Source organism: Mauremys reevesii, linkage group 1, assembly GCF_016161935.1.
Source record: "Mauremys reevesii isolate NIE-2019 linkage group 1, ASM1616193v1, whole genome shotgun sequence".
NCBI lineage: Eukaryota > Metazoa > Chordata > Testudines > Geoemydidae > Mauremys > Mauremys reevesii.
Window position 1 is genome coordinate 162,695,730 of NC_052623.1, and position 18,049 is coordinate 162,713,778.

General features: G+C 38.5%; 1 protein-coding gene across 1 annotated transcript in view; it reads left to right on the forward strand.

Moving 5' to 3' along the window:
- Nucleotides 1-18,049, forward strand: part of DSCAM (DS cell adhesion molecule) — a 627,413-nt gene that overhangs the window by 568,740 nt on the left and 40,624 nt on the right. The window contains exons 27-28 of the mRNA XM_039513797.1: nt 3,999-4,175; nt 14,107-14,137. Of these exons, the coding sequence (XP_039369731.1) occupies nt 3,999-4,175; nt 14,107-14,137 (208 nt within the window). The remainder of the gene's footprint in view (nt 1-3,998; nt 4,176-14,106; nt 14,138-18,049) is intronic.

Here is an 18,049-nt window from a genome sequence, read left to right on the forward strand (position 1 = left end):
CTAATGTTTCTCTTCCATCCAAGAGTCATTTTGATATTTTTTTTATGACTGGTGCCTGTAACCATCACCAGAAAGAGTGTGATTGGCTGCAGTGTCATTCCCTGGAGTTTCTTTGTGACAGAACTCCAAATCCACTAAGTCTGAGTCTGAACAACTCAGAGTGCAGGACTAATAGTTAAAACTAGTCCTTTTTGAGTGCAGTAAGTTATTTTGGTGCAGGAGGTTTCCTTACTGTGTTATACAATCAGTGCTGGCTATAACTCAAGAACCATCAGCTGACTTCTTAGTGTTTTACTTAGGCCCTTCTGTCTCCTCCTTCTCGACCCTTTCACACACAGTTTTTCTGCCTTTTCCTGACATTTAAAAAAGCCAAGCACAATAATTACTGCATGGCTGGATCTGCTGTTTTAAGCTGCACATTAAGTTGGGATGTTGTGAAAAGTGCAGACCAGAGAGTATAATAAAAGAACTAGAGCAGTTAGCCACTAAATTTATATGAAAAACTGTTTTCAAAAGGCAGCTCACATGCTTTTTGGTCAGTAGACGGTAAATAATTTAATTTCACATAACGTTATCTAAGTGCCATTTAACTTTGTTTGCTGCGATATGGAATCTGCAATAAGAAGACAATAAAACTGTAAAAGTATTTCTCTTTCAATGGGGCACTGCTTCTGGTCAACTGGAAAATCTCACAAAGAGCAGCAGACATTTCTGACACTGATTATCCCGTTTGATAACAGTGCTTTGGTAGTGAAGATCTACAGCCAAAGTGGCTACAGTCAGCCTTAGAGAAAGAGAGTTTGATCTAGAAAAATGAGCACATAACTGGGAATCAGAGGAGTTTGTAGAGCAGGATGGGAAACAGAATTTTATTTACATGAAAGGATTTTTTTCATCCCAAATTGAGACAAAAACCATGAAATTCTGAAATAATTTGTTGTAGAAACACCAAAACATTCCTGCAGCAGGGATGTTTTTCAGTGTTGCCAAAATGAAATGTACTCCCTATGTCCCCTTGCTCCCTAACTGCTCTCTGGTGGGCTGCCAAGATAGAGCTGGAGACAATTTTCCAATGGAAACTCAAAATATTCTGGCAAAATTTAAATATTCCTGAGGAAAATTTTGATTTTGCAGAAGGTGAATTTTCTATTAGAAAATCATTCAGATGTGAAATTTCCAACCAGTTCCATTCATGAGTGCTAATCCTGACCTTTTGGACTCATTGTGTGACCTAGGACAAGTCATTTAACTGGTCTTTGTTTCAATTTCCCTACCAGTAGAAAGGAAATAATAATACTTCTGAATTTATGTACTGTAAGTTGTTTTAAGGACTATTGTACTGGGGTTTTAAGATGTAAAGTGCTACAGATGAGGGCTTGTTAGCAGTAGAATTTGGGTAAAACCTTCAGAAAGTTAGCAGAAAGTTCTGAATTGCACATCCTTTCAGTTGTTTGGTTTGCATTCGGTTTGGAACAGCTAATAGGTGTTAGGTTAAATGCCCTAAAACGTAAAGCTCTGTGTACAGCCAGTTAGTCTGAAAGTCTAGAGCATTCATACTAGAGCTCTGTGAAATTCTTTGATTTCAGTTCCCACATATGTCAGCTAACCTTTCCCAGTGGTTTCAGTTTGCAGAATTTTGTGTCCCTTCTATTTTTGCTTGCGTTTCAATTATATTCAAACCAAAATACTTACATTTGGATTCTTAGCTGTAAGTATCGACTGAGCATAGGGGCTGGAATGGCTTGGGGGACTACAAAGGAGCCAGTTTTGGATCTCTAATTCTAAGGCTGGTTCAGTTCTAATCCCGGAATAAATTAGAACAGTTCAGTAGCAGCTCTAAACTACACTAGTTGACTAGGCCCACAAAGGCCCATTCAACAGCCAAAAATAGCTGGAATGCAGTGAATAAGACACTCTGGAGTACCAGGTCCAGAGTGTATCATGGGATATGTAGGCTGGCTGGGGAGGCTGGCCCATAGGGGTAAATGGGGTCATGAGGCACCCAAACTACAGCTCCTATGAGGCACCACAGCAGCTCAGGCAGATGCAGATGAATGTTGAACTGATCCAAAACAAAACATTTGCAAGCTGAAATTATTTATAACTTTTTGTTCTGTGAAAAGTTTTGATATTTTAACTTTTAATGGCAATTTGGGATGAAAACAAATGTTGAAATATCAGAAATTGCCATGGGATGGAAATTTTGGTTTTCGCTCAGCACTAATTACACACACTAAACATCATACGCTGATTGTGTGAAGCATATATAGTTCTATTAAACTTGTGGTACATATTGTATTAAACTAGCAGTGCTCATCTATAATGTACCAGGTTTGCACTTTATTTAGAATAGCTATAGAACATTTAATGTATTTACCTAAAAACTGAGGTTTTAATTTAAAGTTAGGACACTATTTTAATACCACTTAAGTCAAAATATAGCATCTTGAAAGACATGTTTTTAGATACTACTGAACCTAACTCTCTCCTTAGCCAAAGGGTATGTGTAACTGTAAGTGAAGGCAAATTTTAGTCATTAATATGTGAGAGAATTTGGGATGATTACTTTGCAGAGATTAGTTTGCCCTTCATTAGTTTGCAGCTCTTTCCATATCTTTAGCTGATCATTCTCTCTGTCGTTCCTTTAGCTAACCATTTTCGTTAGTTCTGTGTAAATGTGTTTTCATGCTTTACTCTATAAAGCTGTTATTATTCTTGGTTTCCTATTAAACCACATTATTTCTGGTATAACATGAACACTGTAGCTCAGCAAAGGGGAAAAAAACCCTACACAATGTGTATGAAAAATGCTACCGTATGAAAATAAATGTGCTGAAGTATCTGAGATAACCTTGGATATTGGCACATCCTGTGCTTACCCAAAGTCCTTTAGGTGTCATCCTGTGCTTACCCAAAGTCCTTTAGGGTATCACTGTGCTTATTATGTACAAAACAAGTAGCTCTTCTGCAAAAAGGGTGTAGATCTTTACATTTGATCTGTAATTATGGCACTTACATTGCATCACATCATAATACTTGTATGATTTTGTATGCTACTTAATGAGAGACAGCCATATGACACAATACAGCAGTTAAGATGTAAAAGAGAATGTATCTATTTTTTAATCCTAACCTCCTATCCATTCAGCAAGCAGATAGCCAGTTTTACGCTTCAGTAGCTGGTTAAAATTAAATAGCGTCCATCTGCAGTCATCAGAGTTCACAATACTTACATATTTCTACTCATGTTCCACACAAATCTACATTTTATAGCCCCATTTGTGGATGCATATAGCAGGTTACTAGCAATCAGGAAGTGAATGAGAACCTTCTTATGATTAAACAGCTTTCTTTAGAAAGTGCTGCATGCTGCTCATATCCCTGAAAAGAAAACGAAGGGTGAAGTATTACAGACAATATGTCAAGTAATGATGCTGAAAATGCAAATGCATCCCAAAATGAAAAGACCAAGTTGCCTGACTCTTATAATGGCTGTGCTTTATAAACTACTTCCCCTACTCCACTTTTAAAATCTCATGATTTCCTCTTATCCTTGTTGTCCTATTTCTTTCATGAGCTAAATCTCAGAAAGTCTTTATCAGCTTCAGAATTAGCAGCAGGTAGGTTATCTGAACTCAAGATCAATGCAGTGCTGCCCACTTAGACACCTGATACAAGAATGTTTCTGTTTAAAGGGCTCATTTGATGTACATAGCAGTGAATGTACGTTCCTTTTTAAAGGAATACCTGATAAATGATGTAAATCTGTTACACAAATACTAATTTCCCATAGTAAAGAATGAAACAAATAGGTTAGACTTTAGATCTGCAGTTTCTTTGTAATGGTTAAATATGTCATGTGTGAAGGTAATACCATGTTGAACATGACAAAACCCTCTTAATGGCTTGTATGCCCTTGGAAGATACAGTACAGTTTCTATGAAAACTCAACCTTTTCTCTTCATTAATAGGCATTAATGTCATGACACTGTTTCCAGGTACAATCCCTCCACTCATTAAATCAGTTGTCCAAAGTGAGGAAGGTCTGGCGACCAACGAAGGGCTAAAGATGCTGGTGACCATTTCCTGTATCTTGGTGGGAGTCTTGCTGCTTTTTGTGCTTCTGCTGATTGTGCGAAGGAGGAGGAGGGAGCAGAGACTGAAGAGACTCAGAGGTAAGAGAAGACATCTGGCATTTATTCCCAGATACTCCTAGTCATCTAGCGTGAATGTATAAATGGGGCTGTGAAGAGAAAAGCTTGTGAGACTTTGTAGAGTGTACCAAAGATATTTTTCTACATAAAGTGTCATTTTCCTGTGATATTAAGTTAGTAACTATAGTAATACAGGTGATTTGTCTTTAAAAATATTTTTTACAGAAATGAATATTGTAAAGAAATAACTTTTTGAAAAATAAGTCTCTCATCTCCATAAGCAAAGTGATTATTTTATCTGGGGGAAAAAATCATGTATCCATTAATTTATTTATTTTTTAAAGAATTTCAGCATCCCTTAGTTACAATTTCTTTGAAAGATCATATTGGTTGTTCTTTGGGAGAGAGGGAAATCCACTTTTCAAGAAAACATAACCCACACATCTAGGATAATTCTGATGCAGTAACCAAATATCAATGAGCTAGAAAAACACACCCATAAATTCTCTGACTTGATCATATATATTTGCAAAAGATGTGATTGCATATTGCTTATTGGGATGGACATTAATTATATTATATAATGTACTGTATTATAGCAGAAGTTTAATAATAGCATACTTCATTGTTCGCTTCCAATGGAAAAAGTTTTATACTGTCTATTTAACTCTGCTCTCCTATTATATCTCGTTTTCCTTGTTGTTGAGCTGTCCCTTTCTCTAATCATTACCCTATTCATACATAAGTGTCTGCACTTGACATAGTTATTCAAGCTATGAATTAATGCAATGTCATTGTTTCTTCTGATGAATGCACTTATCACTCCATCACCACTAATTGCAATGGGTGAGAGTACCATACCTGCACCCTGCCCTGCGTGCCTCATGACTTGGCTGTGTTTGTGAAGCGTGCAGAATAGACATCAAGGCTTATTGAAATTATTTTGTTAAAAGCCTTTCAGAGCCTGCACTACATAATAACAAAAATATTTGTAATCCTTAAAATGAGTTTATTTCCAAGTACTGCATGAAAGAAAATTAGTCATAGATATTTCACACAACATGTGATCTTGATGATTAAAACTAGGGCCAACCATAGATTTTGCAGGATAACATGTGGAAATCCCTGTTCATCTTCCTCCCAATATTAGTATCCACCCTCCTCTTCTTCAGGTTGCTTCCTGCCTTCCTTTAGTGACACCTGCGTGTGTGTTGATGCAGGGCCGTTAGAACTGTACAGATGCGTAGGTCACAGAGGAGGAATGATCTTGTATTTAAAGCACAGTACAGGGAGTCAGGTGATCTGGATTCTGTTTCCTGCTCTTCAGTAGGTTTCCTGTGTGACATTAGTCATGGCACACTTTGTCTCTCTGTACCTCAGTTTTCCTCATCATAAAAATGGGGATACTGATACTTACCTACTTCTCAGAGATATTGTGAGACTCAGTCCTTTAATGATGTAAAGTGCTTTGATATCATTGGGTGAAAAGCATTATCATTATGCACATCCAGAGTAATTTTACCCTGATAATTAATTTGAGTTTTCATAGATTCATAGATTATAAAACCAGAAGGAACCATTGTGATCATCTACTCTGACATGCTGCATAACACACGCCATAGAACTTCCCTGCATTAATTCCTGTTAAAGCATAACTAGAGCCTATATTTTAGAAAGACTTCTAAACATTGATTTTAAAATTGTCAGTGATGGAGAATCCACCACAGCCCTTGGTAAATTGTTCCAATAGTAAATTATCCTCATGAAAAATGTGTACCTTGTTCCTGAATTTGTCTAGCTTCAACCTCCAGCCACTGGATCTCATGGTATCTTTGCTACATTGAAGAGCCTTCTATTATCAAGTTTCTATTCCACATGAAGGTAGACTCTGATCAACTCACTCCTTAATCTTCTCTTTCATAAACTAGATAGATAGAGCTCCTTGAGTCTTTTGATATAAGGCATGTTTTCCATACACACAGAATGCTGCAAAACAATCCTCAGCATCTGGACAACCTATTCTAATGAAAACCTGCTTTGGAACATTACTTGGGGACTTTTCACATGCCCAGGAGTGGGTGTAAATATTTCATTATCAAGACATTCAATACCCCATTCTGTCAAACTGTACAGAGTGTGAAACTCACCCTAAAGTTCTTCTAATTTATTAAATTAATCCAACCCAGAGAAAAATTATTTGTGGTTCTTCTCTGAATACTTTCCAGTTTTACAACATCTTTTTTCAATAGTGGACATCAGAACAGGACACAGTATTCCAGTAGTAGTCACACCAGTGCCAAATACAGAAGTAATCAGGGCCAGCTTTAGGCCGATTCACCCAATTCCCCGAATCGGGCCCCGTGCCCAAGGGGGCCCCATGCTAGGGCCCCGCGCCTTAGGCATCCTTTTATTTATTTATTTATTTATTTATTACTTACCCAGTGGCAGTCCGGGGCTTCGGCGGCATTTCGGCAGCTGGGGGTTTGCTCCAGGGGTCTTCAGCAGCATTTCGGCAGTGAGGGGTCCTTTGGTGCTGTGGAAGACCTGGAGCAGACCCCGCCTCCCGCCGCTGAAGTGCCACTGAAGCCCCGGACCGCCGCCGGGTATTCAAATTGGGCCCCACCCTTCATAAAGCCAGTCCTCGAAGTAATATAACCTCTCCACTCTTACTAAATATTCCTCTGTTCATACATCCAAAGATTGCATCAGCCTGTTTGGCCACAGCATGACACTGGGAGCTCATGTTATTCTAATTATCCAACATGACCCCCAAATCTTTTTCAGAGTCACTACTTCCCAGGATAGAGTCCCCCATCCTATAAATAGAGCTTGCAGTCTTTGTTTCTAGATGTCTGATCTTACATTTCATTGTATTGAAAAAACATATTGTTTGCTTGCCTCCAGCATACCAACTGATCCAGTTGGTATCAGTGACCTGTCCTTTTCATTATTTACCACTCCCTCAATTTTTGTGTCTTCTGCAGACTATCAGGAAAGATTTTATGTTTTCTTCCATGTCATTGATAAAAATTATTAAATAGTATAGGGCCAAGAGCTGGTCCTTGCAGGACCCCACTAGAAACACCCCTGTTTTGACATGTCTGAATCTAAACTTTTCATTCCTGAATAGAAGTTGATATTTTGATTTTTCATCCCATTTCAGGATCAAAACAAATGTCAAAATATTTCTTACAGCTAAAGTTTGAGTACTATCAGTAAGGAAGTTTTAAATCCATTTAATGTGTGCTATATTGTTTTTTGTCTCATTCTAGTTTCTTATTCAAAATGTTGTGTGGTACCACATCAAATGCCAAATAGAAGTCTAAGTATATTACATCAACACCATTACCATTATTAGCCCAATTCATAATCTCATCAGTGAAAGATTTCAAGTTAGTTTGACAGGCTCTGTTTTCCATAAACCCACATTGATTGCCATTAATTATATTATCCTTCTTCAATTCTTTACTAAACAAGTCCAGTATCAGCCATTTCATTATTTTGCCCAGGCCTATATTTACTTGGTTTGTCCCAGGTACCCTTTTAAAATGTTGGCAGAGCATTAGCTTTTATCTGTCATCTGAAGCTTCCTTAGTGTTCCAAGACTTATTAAAATCAACATTAATGGTCCAGAGAGCTCATTGGCCAGCTCTCTTAAAACTCTTGGATCCAAGTTGTCTGGAACAGCTGATTTTAAAATATCTAACTTTAGTAGATGCTGTTTAACATCTTCCTGAGTTCCTGTCACAATGGAAAGTATTTCATCGTATGATATGAAGACATCATCTGGCTTTTATCCAGTTACAGAACAGAAATATTTATTGAATCATTATGATCCTGAAGCCATCACTGACTCACTTTTCACTGACATTATTTACATTTACATTTAATATAATTCTGAAATTGTTTTCTCTGCATAAAGGCTTTTAAAATATTTTTTAGGAAGTGTGAACATTATTGCATGGTGTGTGTATCTTCTTGAGGGAGAAGGGACCACTGTGATCATTTAGCGTCTGACCTCCTGTATAACACAGGACATAGAAAATCCCCAAAATGATTCCTAGAGGAGATCTTTTAGAAAAACATCCAGTCCTGATTTTAAAATAGCCAGGAATGGAGAATCCACCACAAACCTTGGTAAACTGTTGTAACATTTAATTACCCTCACTGTCAAAAATTTCTAGTCTAGCATCCAGTTTCAGCCATTGGATAATGATGTACCTTTCTCTGGTAGATTGAAGAACCCATTCATAATATTAGTTCTCCATGTAGCTACTTATAGACTATAAACAAGCTACCCCTTAACTTTCTCTTTGTTCAGCTACATAGATTGAGCTCTTTGAGTCCGACACTATAAGGCATGTTTTCTAATGGTTTAACCATTCTTGTGCATCTTCTCTGAACTCTCTCCAATGTATCAACCTCCACCAGAACTGTTCACGTTATTCCAGCAGCAGTAGCACCAGGGCCAAATGCAAAGGTAAAATAACCACTCTACTCCTACTTGAGATTCCCCTCTTTGTGCATCGCAGGGTCTCATTAGCTCTTTTGGCCACAGTGCCACAATGGGAGTTCATGCTCACCTGATTATCCACCATTGCCCCAACATCTTTTTCACAGATTGATGTCACTTGCAGTGCATTTTTCATAAGAGCAGTCTTTCCATGATCTATATTTGGGGTTACGGTTATGATCTAGAATGGGGTTATGGCTTCAGTTCTGCCCAGGCAAATTAAGCAACCTACCCAGTATTCTCTTCCTTCTAAAGCATTTTAATGATTGGTTTAAATTGTAGAGACCGCTAAAAATTGTCTTCCTCCAGTGTCGCATGATGTATAATTTATTTATTTATTCAAGAACTCTCTGTACAGTGACACTACTTGGTTTTTAACCAGTTGTTTACCCAATTTTTCAGCCGTATTGGCTGAGGCACAAGGAGGTCAAGTGATGCCTGAGGTCATATACTGATTCAGTAACTCAATCTATAGTAGAACCAAGAAAACTGTGGACTTTCACTCTTTTTCTGCTATTAACCTAGCCCCCACTGTTACCAAAACAGTATCTCCTTTGCTTTGAATTTCAGCTCACAAGCAAGAGATACCAGCACAGAATGATACCTGATACGTGGCAAAGCCCAATTTAAAACTGCAGCACAGCTCTGATTTCCCCAGTCAACCCAAATGGGTTAAGAAATATAACTGATGAGATCCCAGTGAGCACAGAAGCTGGATTTCCCATTTTTCACATCCTGATGTAGTCATGCACCAGAAGCCTTTCTAGCATATACAGTTAGCATGCCAATGAGTGTGAATTTCTGCTTCAGTTAATGTTTTGAACATATTGTTGTCTTATTGCAATTGGCACAGGTGTTTTTTTACCAAATGTGTAAAGTATTCACAGACTTTGAGTCACCCTTCATGTAGTCTCGATACGTTAGTTTTCATTCAGTAAGTCACTGCCATGCACGTGTAAGCTTTGTGCAGAGCATGGAAGGCACATATAGCCTTTGTGTATTATGTTGCTGCTATTGTTTGAGGCAATGGACCAACTTGGGCAATTACTGTGCTAAATATTGGTGCTGCAGTTAAACTGCAGCGTTTTCTCATTCAGTGTTTTATATATCATTGCATAGTGCTGCAGGTTTCCTTCTGGCAGTCTGGGTGAAATTGTGAGGAGATGCTCCCTTACACAAATGTGCTAAGGACAGCTAAATCAGCATATGGATATCCTACCACATATCTGTGGTGATGACAACATAAACTCACTCCATTTTTTTTTCAGATACAGTGAGGAGCACAATATAGCTGAGCAGCAGCTGAGAATATCTGGAAAGAGGTTGCTTGAAACCAAGGGGAAAGGACACAGGTGTGGGCATATTGATGCTGCATTGCATTTATTCCAGACAAGTGGCACTGGGTGATTCACAGTGTATTTGCTTTCTAGAGCCAATTGGACAGGCTGCAATGAAAAAAAGGAGTGAACATTTAATGAAAAAACTTTTCCTTGGTTTCAACCAGCATTCTAGCTATCTGTAGTCTCACTGTAGGAACTATGAGTTGCTGATTTAAAGCTTCCTGCAGGGTAGAGGAGAGTTTTTATGTATCACAGCAATGTTGTTAAGTCTGACTTGTGGATAATATTTGGATCTGGTCTCTCCATCATCCCAAATATTGCTGTAACTTGTCAGCACCAAGAAACACAATTGAGAGCTGCAAGAAATCAGAACTTACTTTGCATCAGTGGCTGAATTTTCTAGGCAATATAGGCTTCATTTTCCCTGGTCTTTTGTACATAAAGACCTTGCCAAGTCCGTAAAACCACCATCGACTTCAGCTGGAAGCAGAAGCAGGCCCTTAGTTTGGTTTATAATTTAAAAAATATTGTTCTTGTTATTATGTAGCACCATTTGAATAAATTGTCAATCAACTGTTAACAGCAAAATCCATTGACGTAAGAGAGAGAGAGAGGCTCAGTGGCACAGTGATTCAAATTAGATGGGGCATTTCAAGTGAAAAAAAACCCTCTCATCTCCGTCCCCCGCTATCTGCTCTTGCATTGCATAGGGAAAGCGAAGGTTAAAACTGAAAGAATGGAATGAGCAGAAGGGGAGAACAAACATTCAGATACTTCAGTCAGAGTGAGGTATAAAACCCAACGTAGATAGATAAGGTGGCTGCTGTCAAGATGTAGGGTATTGCAAATCCCTGTAGGATTTTAAAAGCAAAAAGAGCCCATTTTGCATTATAGACAAGGTTGAATAAAAATCCATTAAGAGTGAGGCATTAAGCTAGTGGTGATATGCTCCTGCCTCCTGGAACATGTGAATGGTTTGCCATTGTATCCTACATCTTTGGAAGTTTAGAGATGACACATTTAAAAGACCATGTATGAAGAACTTGCAACACATGCAGTAGACCCCAGAGGTGATTAAGGAATGTAAAAGATTTCAGCAGAGGCAGGGAGAAGATAAAGACAAATTCTGCCAATATCCTGGACATGCTGATAGATTTGCAAACAAGGACCCAAGGGAGGAAAAGGTAAATTAAGGGTTCCACATGACCAGTATTTGACAGAACAACTTAAAAGCTTGAAACTTGAGATTTGTTTTCTTATCACATTTCTTTCCCACTGTTGCACCTGCACACTGCTTTGTTGTTCTGGGATTGCTTGTGATCTCTGGACTCACCAGTTTTTAAATTACTTCATGCTTTGGTTGTGGGGGGATGCACATCAGTCATTGTTTTGTTAAAAATGCCACAAAAATAATTATATTCATTTTACAAACAAATAGAAGAGGCAACATTGAAAGACAGACTTTGAGTCGACCAGCCTTCAAAGGGTTCCCTTTTATCTGTTCTCTGTTGATAATGATACCCAGAAAGGGCTTTATTTGAACAGTAGTTGCAGTAGTGCCTATGAGAATGTCTATACAGCATTGTAAGCTTGGGTCTGTGGGACCTGTGCCTGCAGACTCAGTGTTTCCAAGCCTGCACTTGGCATCCACATTGCATTTGAAACGTGGGCTTCACAACCATGCTAGTGTATCCATACTTCCCTGCTCAGACCTGAGTCAGAACTTCAGCTTCTGTGGGCATATACCCCATGATATCCCAGAGTTCCTAGCACTACTTCAGTCTTGGTTCATAGGGGGACGTGGGAGAACTTGTCTGTCTGTCCAGCTGGAGTAGGCTGGAAGTGTTTTGAGTGGCTTTTGCCCATCAACATATCCAGCTGAGCCATTATGTATCTGCACCCCCCAAGAGCCAGAGCTATCAGCATGGATCCTAACCTAGTGGAAGAACTTCTCCACCATATGCTGTCAGTCCTATTTCAGGAATCAGGCAGAGCATATGCGAGATGCCGGTGAACATTTCAATGTCAGTTTTTGGCCTGCAGAAGGCACCTCTCAGAGAGGGACACTCACATGCCAGTTACAACCTAGCTGATGCTGTTCATGCCTTAGCTGTAGACTCCTCATATGTAGATTGGTGCTTCTGGAGCACAGCCATACGCACAGACTGGTGAGATCACATCATCATGCAGACCTCGGATGACCTGCAATGGCTCCAGAACTTTTGCATGAAGAAGCAGATGTTTCTGGAGGCTGGTGATCAGTTTACCCCAACCATCAGGTGCCAGGATACCCATGTAGAGGAGGTCATATATGAGTCCAGGTGCAGGTTGCTATAGCCAATTGGAAGCTGGCTATCCCAGTCTGCTATAGGTCCCTGGCTAGCCAGTCTGGAGTTGGTAAATCAGCTGTGGGGATTGTCATGGCACAGGTTTGTGAAGCGATCAGGACTGTGATGTACTCAGAGATGGTGGGCATTACAAGTGTTCCTGAAATAACTGCTGGCTTTGCACTGGGGCCATTGATGGGACTCGTGCCTATAATTTTCCCTCCTCAAGGAGCACCTGAACACATAAACAGCAAAGGGCATTTATGCAGTTCCAAGCAGTGATCAGCACTCTATTGTAGGAGACATGTACAAACAAATAACATAAAGTCAATCCCAGCCCCAGACAGTTTACAATCTAAAATTTAGATAATCCATAGCAAATGAATAAACAGATAAAAGGAGCAGGAGGAGGGGAAGAGAGGGAGGCTACAGAGGCAAATTGAGTTTGGATCTCTAGGAGGAAAAAAACCATAATCTTAGAAATTGGAAAACCTGTAAATAAATATTCATAATAAATCTCAGAAAGAGGAAGCTTTTTGTGTTATGTATATTAACTGGGGATCTAGCTAATTTCAAAGAGCCACCAGGGACTTTTGTGAGAGGCAGGTGGGACAGTTTCTGAATACTGTATGTCAGCTTGGATTGGGACTCCTGGGAGGAACAAGACCCAACGCACCCCATTTTCCTATCTGTCTGAACAGCCCTCCTTCATTGGCCTGGTCTCCCATGAGAACTGCTTTGTCCTCGCTGCCAGTTCCCAACTGCCGTCTGGAAGTTGTAGTCCCTCAAAGACGTCAGGCTGAGGATACAGCAAACCATTATGGCAAAAGAAACTTCAAGGTGGTAGAGTCTCAGTGTGAGACTTAGTTCTTAGGGGATTACAGTGGAAAGTTTTAAAATAAAAATTAAAAACTAGTGGCTTGAAACACACAAACATGCACCCACATGGACCTTTCCTCCTGGTTGGAGCCCTATTTAAGTCAGTGGAACTCTGTGAGGGAATAAGGGTCCACCCACTGGGATAGTTTTGAATGACTGACTCTTATTGGAATAACCTGCTACCTACTGATTTGTATGTAGGGCTCCCTCTGAACACAAAGGGGTAGTTCTGCATAATAGCTAATGGAATGGTGCGGATACCTGATAGTGACCAAACAAACTCACCCTTTTGTGATCTTCCTTGGCCAATTCTCCAGGCAATCAGATTTGGTTTGGTGGTGCCCAGGTAGGAGATTGCTCATTCATATCATGACTTGCTCCTATTCAGAGGTACCTGAAACTTTGTGAACTACTTTAACTTATCTTGATTTCTATTAAGCTAATTGTGTTGAAGAAGGGACAGTGCTAATGCTTTTATTAGGGCTGTTTTCGTTTTTATATTGTCTCTCTCTTCTACTGAATTTCTTTAGCTTTTTCAAGTTAAATTCTATTCTGTTCTAAATTTAGTTTTCTTCAAAGTCAAGATGAACAGTTTGCAATAAAGCCTTTAATATGTTTTTGGGCATTTTCACTGCCACTGGAGAATTATACATGCTCTGCGTGTCAGAAAGATATATGATAGTCAAATGCAGTTTTAACAAAAATACGGAGTTTTAGAGGCTATTATGTCTTGATGGCTGATCTGAGGAAAGAGAATAATCTCTTATAAATGGCTGGTCTGAATCTTCCACTCCTTAATAATCCATCTACCAAAAAACTTTCATTGTAGCACAAAAATTAAAGTGTTAACTAGCTACTTATCGGGAACTAATATTTGCCCTGTTTTCTTCTAGATGCAAAGAGTTTGGCTGAAATGCTTATGAGGTAAGAATAATGTTTAGTAATTCCAAATTTAATGATGTTTCTGGTTCAGGGGATTATATTGAAAATCATTCCTGGGAACAACTTAATTATTAAACCTTCCATTCTTGAATTCTTTGTATCTATGTGCCAAACACACCAGTGACTTCTAATGGTCCAGAGACGAGCAGAGTTCCACAGAAATCTGGTCAGTCACATGATGCTGATTCACCTCCTTGTTTCCCCCTATAATATCACGTTAAAAGGGGCTGAAGATGCATTGAACACTTCCTAATATTGGATGTGCATTTAAGCAGTTCCTGAACTTGCTGCAGCGATTTTATTCAATCAGTGAAAAGAGAGGTGATCAGTGCAGTCATAAATGGCAAAAAAGGTGACCTATGAGGCAATATCTCTATTAAGATGTGAACCACAATATAAAAAGGTTTGAGAACCCCTGTATTAGTGGATTAAATTATAGAACATGTTTAGGTCCCTTTGGACATTTTGCCTGTTCACTGAAGTGTTTTCATAATATGCATAAAAGGAATTGCTCTTCAGAGATCATCTTATTGAAGGCAATAAATGCTGGGAAGCACATATTTTAAAATACAATACACATACATACACACATACATATCATTGCTAGCTGATTATAAGTAGAACTTTGTGAAAGTGGGGACAGTTTATTTATTATTTTGCTGTTTTGTTCTGAGTCATTTCACTATCCAGAACTATAATTCTTTTGTGAAATGACAACAAAATGACTGTTCTTGCAACAATAGCCTGCAAATATGGAAATTTCATATTTTCAGTGTTTATTGGTTTGTCTGGAAAAAATGTTGAACTTTGAAACCATTGTGGGTTTTTGAAAATAGGACCATTTTGGTTTATAGTAACTGAAAATCATACTTATTTTTAAGAAAATAAAAACCTCCAGGATATCTGATGATTTGCCAGTTTGGACCATTTTCAAAATTTCAAACTCCCCCATCTCTGAGGTTTTAGATTTCATTTGAATTTACGGCACACCTTAGTTATTAGACTATCTCTGTCTGGTGTGTTGGTGATACATAGGGTTAATATAGACCCCCATCCTTCAAACACTTACATATCTGTAGAGTCCCACTGACTTCAATAGTATTGCTTGTGTGGGTACAATTACATATATGCATGTTTCCAGGATTGGAGCCCTTGCTAACTGTAAGTGACAAGTAAAAATTATTTAAATAGAGTCGTTCTTTGGTGTTTCTCCATCTCACAAAAAACCCATGTAGTTCAGCATATTTGGCAAGCCTCTGCTCAAAAGAGACCCAGTACTAACATAGCAGATCTGATCAAATTGCATTGGCAAAATGTCTTAGTACAGCTATCATGTTACTTATCTGCAATGATTTCTGCCAGCCTTTAATTTTTGTGAGTACTGATAGTCATTCCTTCCCCCATCTCATTAAAAACCTGGTTGCTTGATTTAAAAACATCTACTGCATACATATCTTTTAAAGATATAAATAACAGCAAACAATTATCAAAATAGGCATTTTGAAAAAAAAATGTGATTTAGGACAGTTTCAAAATTGATTTAGGACAGTGTCAAAGGGTGCTCAACTTTTGGCACTTTCTGACAGCCTGCTTTTCAGAGGGCACATGCACCGCACATTCTGAAAAATCAGGCCCCTTTAAGGGTTACCTCAGATTGGGTAACCAAAAACTGAGGCTCCCAAAATGACTAGTTAACTTTTGAAAATGTAAGCCTTTTCTAGACAAAGGAGGCAAAACCCCAATAACCCACAGAGTCACATATGTTAAATTTCTTGGTACATTATGAATAAGATTTCTTTATATTATACCAAAACCTAGTATCATATACAAATCTAGAAAGTCTAGAAATCTCCCTTGGCAGCAAGTTCGAGATAAATTCCTCTTAACTGTTCATCATTGATTAGCATAAGGAACTGGCTCATGTTTCTAATTTTGAGCATAGAATAAGACATACGTTACCCCTGAAATCTCTAACCCAGCCTTCACATTTACAAAGGAATCGTTTTCCATACCTCTTTTGCATTAACCTACTTGCTGACCTCAGCCCCCAAAATTAATGAAGAGTCATGACTGTTGACCAAGCATCCAAAATGACCTTAGTTTTACATAGGTGCCATATGTAATCCCTTTGTGTATAAATGGGTGTGTAAAATTCAACCCTGTTGTGAATGTACATATTTTTAAGTCATTCAATTGAGTGGGGGGTTAATGTCTAGATCAGTTATTCAAAATTATGTTCATCTCTTTAATCGTTTTGAACAAACTTTAACACATCATGCATTTCACTCGCTTAAAAAACAAACAAAAATATTTATCCATAGTCAATAAATGAGGTATGTTATATACATGCCATCACAATGTCTAGGGAGCTAATTAGAAACCTTGAGACAAATTTAAGGCTTCTGATCAGGTACAGTCTCATTTTTTTTTTTAATTTCAGAGTAATTAAAATGTAAGTAAATTATATTTTCCCTATGAGATTATAATCCAGGGATCGGCAACCTTTGGCATGCAGCCCATCAGGGAAAGCCGCTGGCAGGCCAGGATGGTTTGTTTACCTGCAGTGTCCGCAGGTTTGGCTGATCGCAGCTCCCACTGGACGCGGTTCGCCATTTTAGGACAATGGCGGTTTCAAGCGGTGGGAGCTGCAATTGACCAAACTTCCTAATGCTGCAGGTAAACAGACGGTCATGGTCCACCAGCAGATTTCCCTGTGGGCCGCGTGCCAAAGTTTGCCGATTCCTGTTATAATCCCTTGATGCTAATAGCCTGGATTTTCTAACATTGAAGACCCAGTCACTGAGTGGGTTGGGAATTTTTCACCATTTTTTTTTGGTTGGAAAATGCCAATTCTTTGAAAAAAACATCTATTCATGGAGACAAATCAGTTTTATTAAGAGGGTTTCTCATCTCCAGGATAGAATTTTGATAGAGAGAGAGAGAGAGACTTTTTTGAAGAAGGCTTCTTGGGAGTGAGGTCATGGTGGATTGTCCATCACTGACAATTTTAAAATCAAGATTGGGTGTTTTTCTAAAAGATCTGCTCTAGGAATTATTTTGGGGAAGTTCTATAGCCATACAAGAGGTCATAGTAGATTATCACAATGGTCCCTTCAGATCTTAGAATCTAGGAAGAGTCTATGAACCTCACAGGGTTGTTGTGAGAATAAACACATTAAATACCATTGATAGGAGCCATAATTCCTAAGATAGACAAAGTGAGGAAAAGACTAGAAAAATAGATTCTGTCAGATATGTCCTAGCTCAATTCTGGTGGATCCCATTGGATCTGTTGGGTTTAGAGGCATAAGTGCTGCCCATTTTGTGAGGGGAGGAAATTCCTCTTACAAAATGATTCAGGGAAAACCAGGGGGCCCGTATGGAGAGTTCCTTCCTTCCAGTTAGCATTTCCATAGAAAGGGGTGAACAGGTCCTTGGATTTTAGTGTAATATGGAGGAATTTACTGCAATTTCTGAATTGCATATGATTATGCTGCTCAGTTTTATTACCCATTTTCATTTACTTATCAGTAGATGGCTCATTCTCAGAGTAATTTTCTGGTACACAGACTTTAAAATTGTTATAGCTTGTGTGATGATACAATAATTGTTTTATAGTCCTGTTCTAAAATACCACATCCAATGAAAGGAGTTAATCCATGAATGCTAACAAGGTTTATAATTTCTTACTACTGCAATGTCAACAGAACTAAAGTCTTCATTTTTCCTTATGTAATTCATTATTATTAATGGAATTTCTAATGAATGTTTGATTGATTTCTTAATTTACCAATTCTTATGATGTTCCGGATTTAAATCATTGCTGAAAATTAATTAATATGAGAAATTTATATAAGACACCATCTTCCCACTGACCTGTTTGGTCAGCTGAAG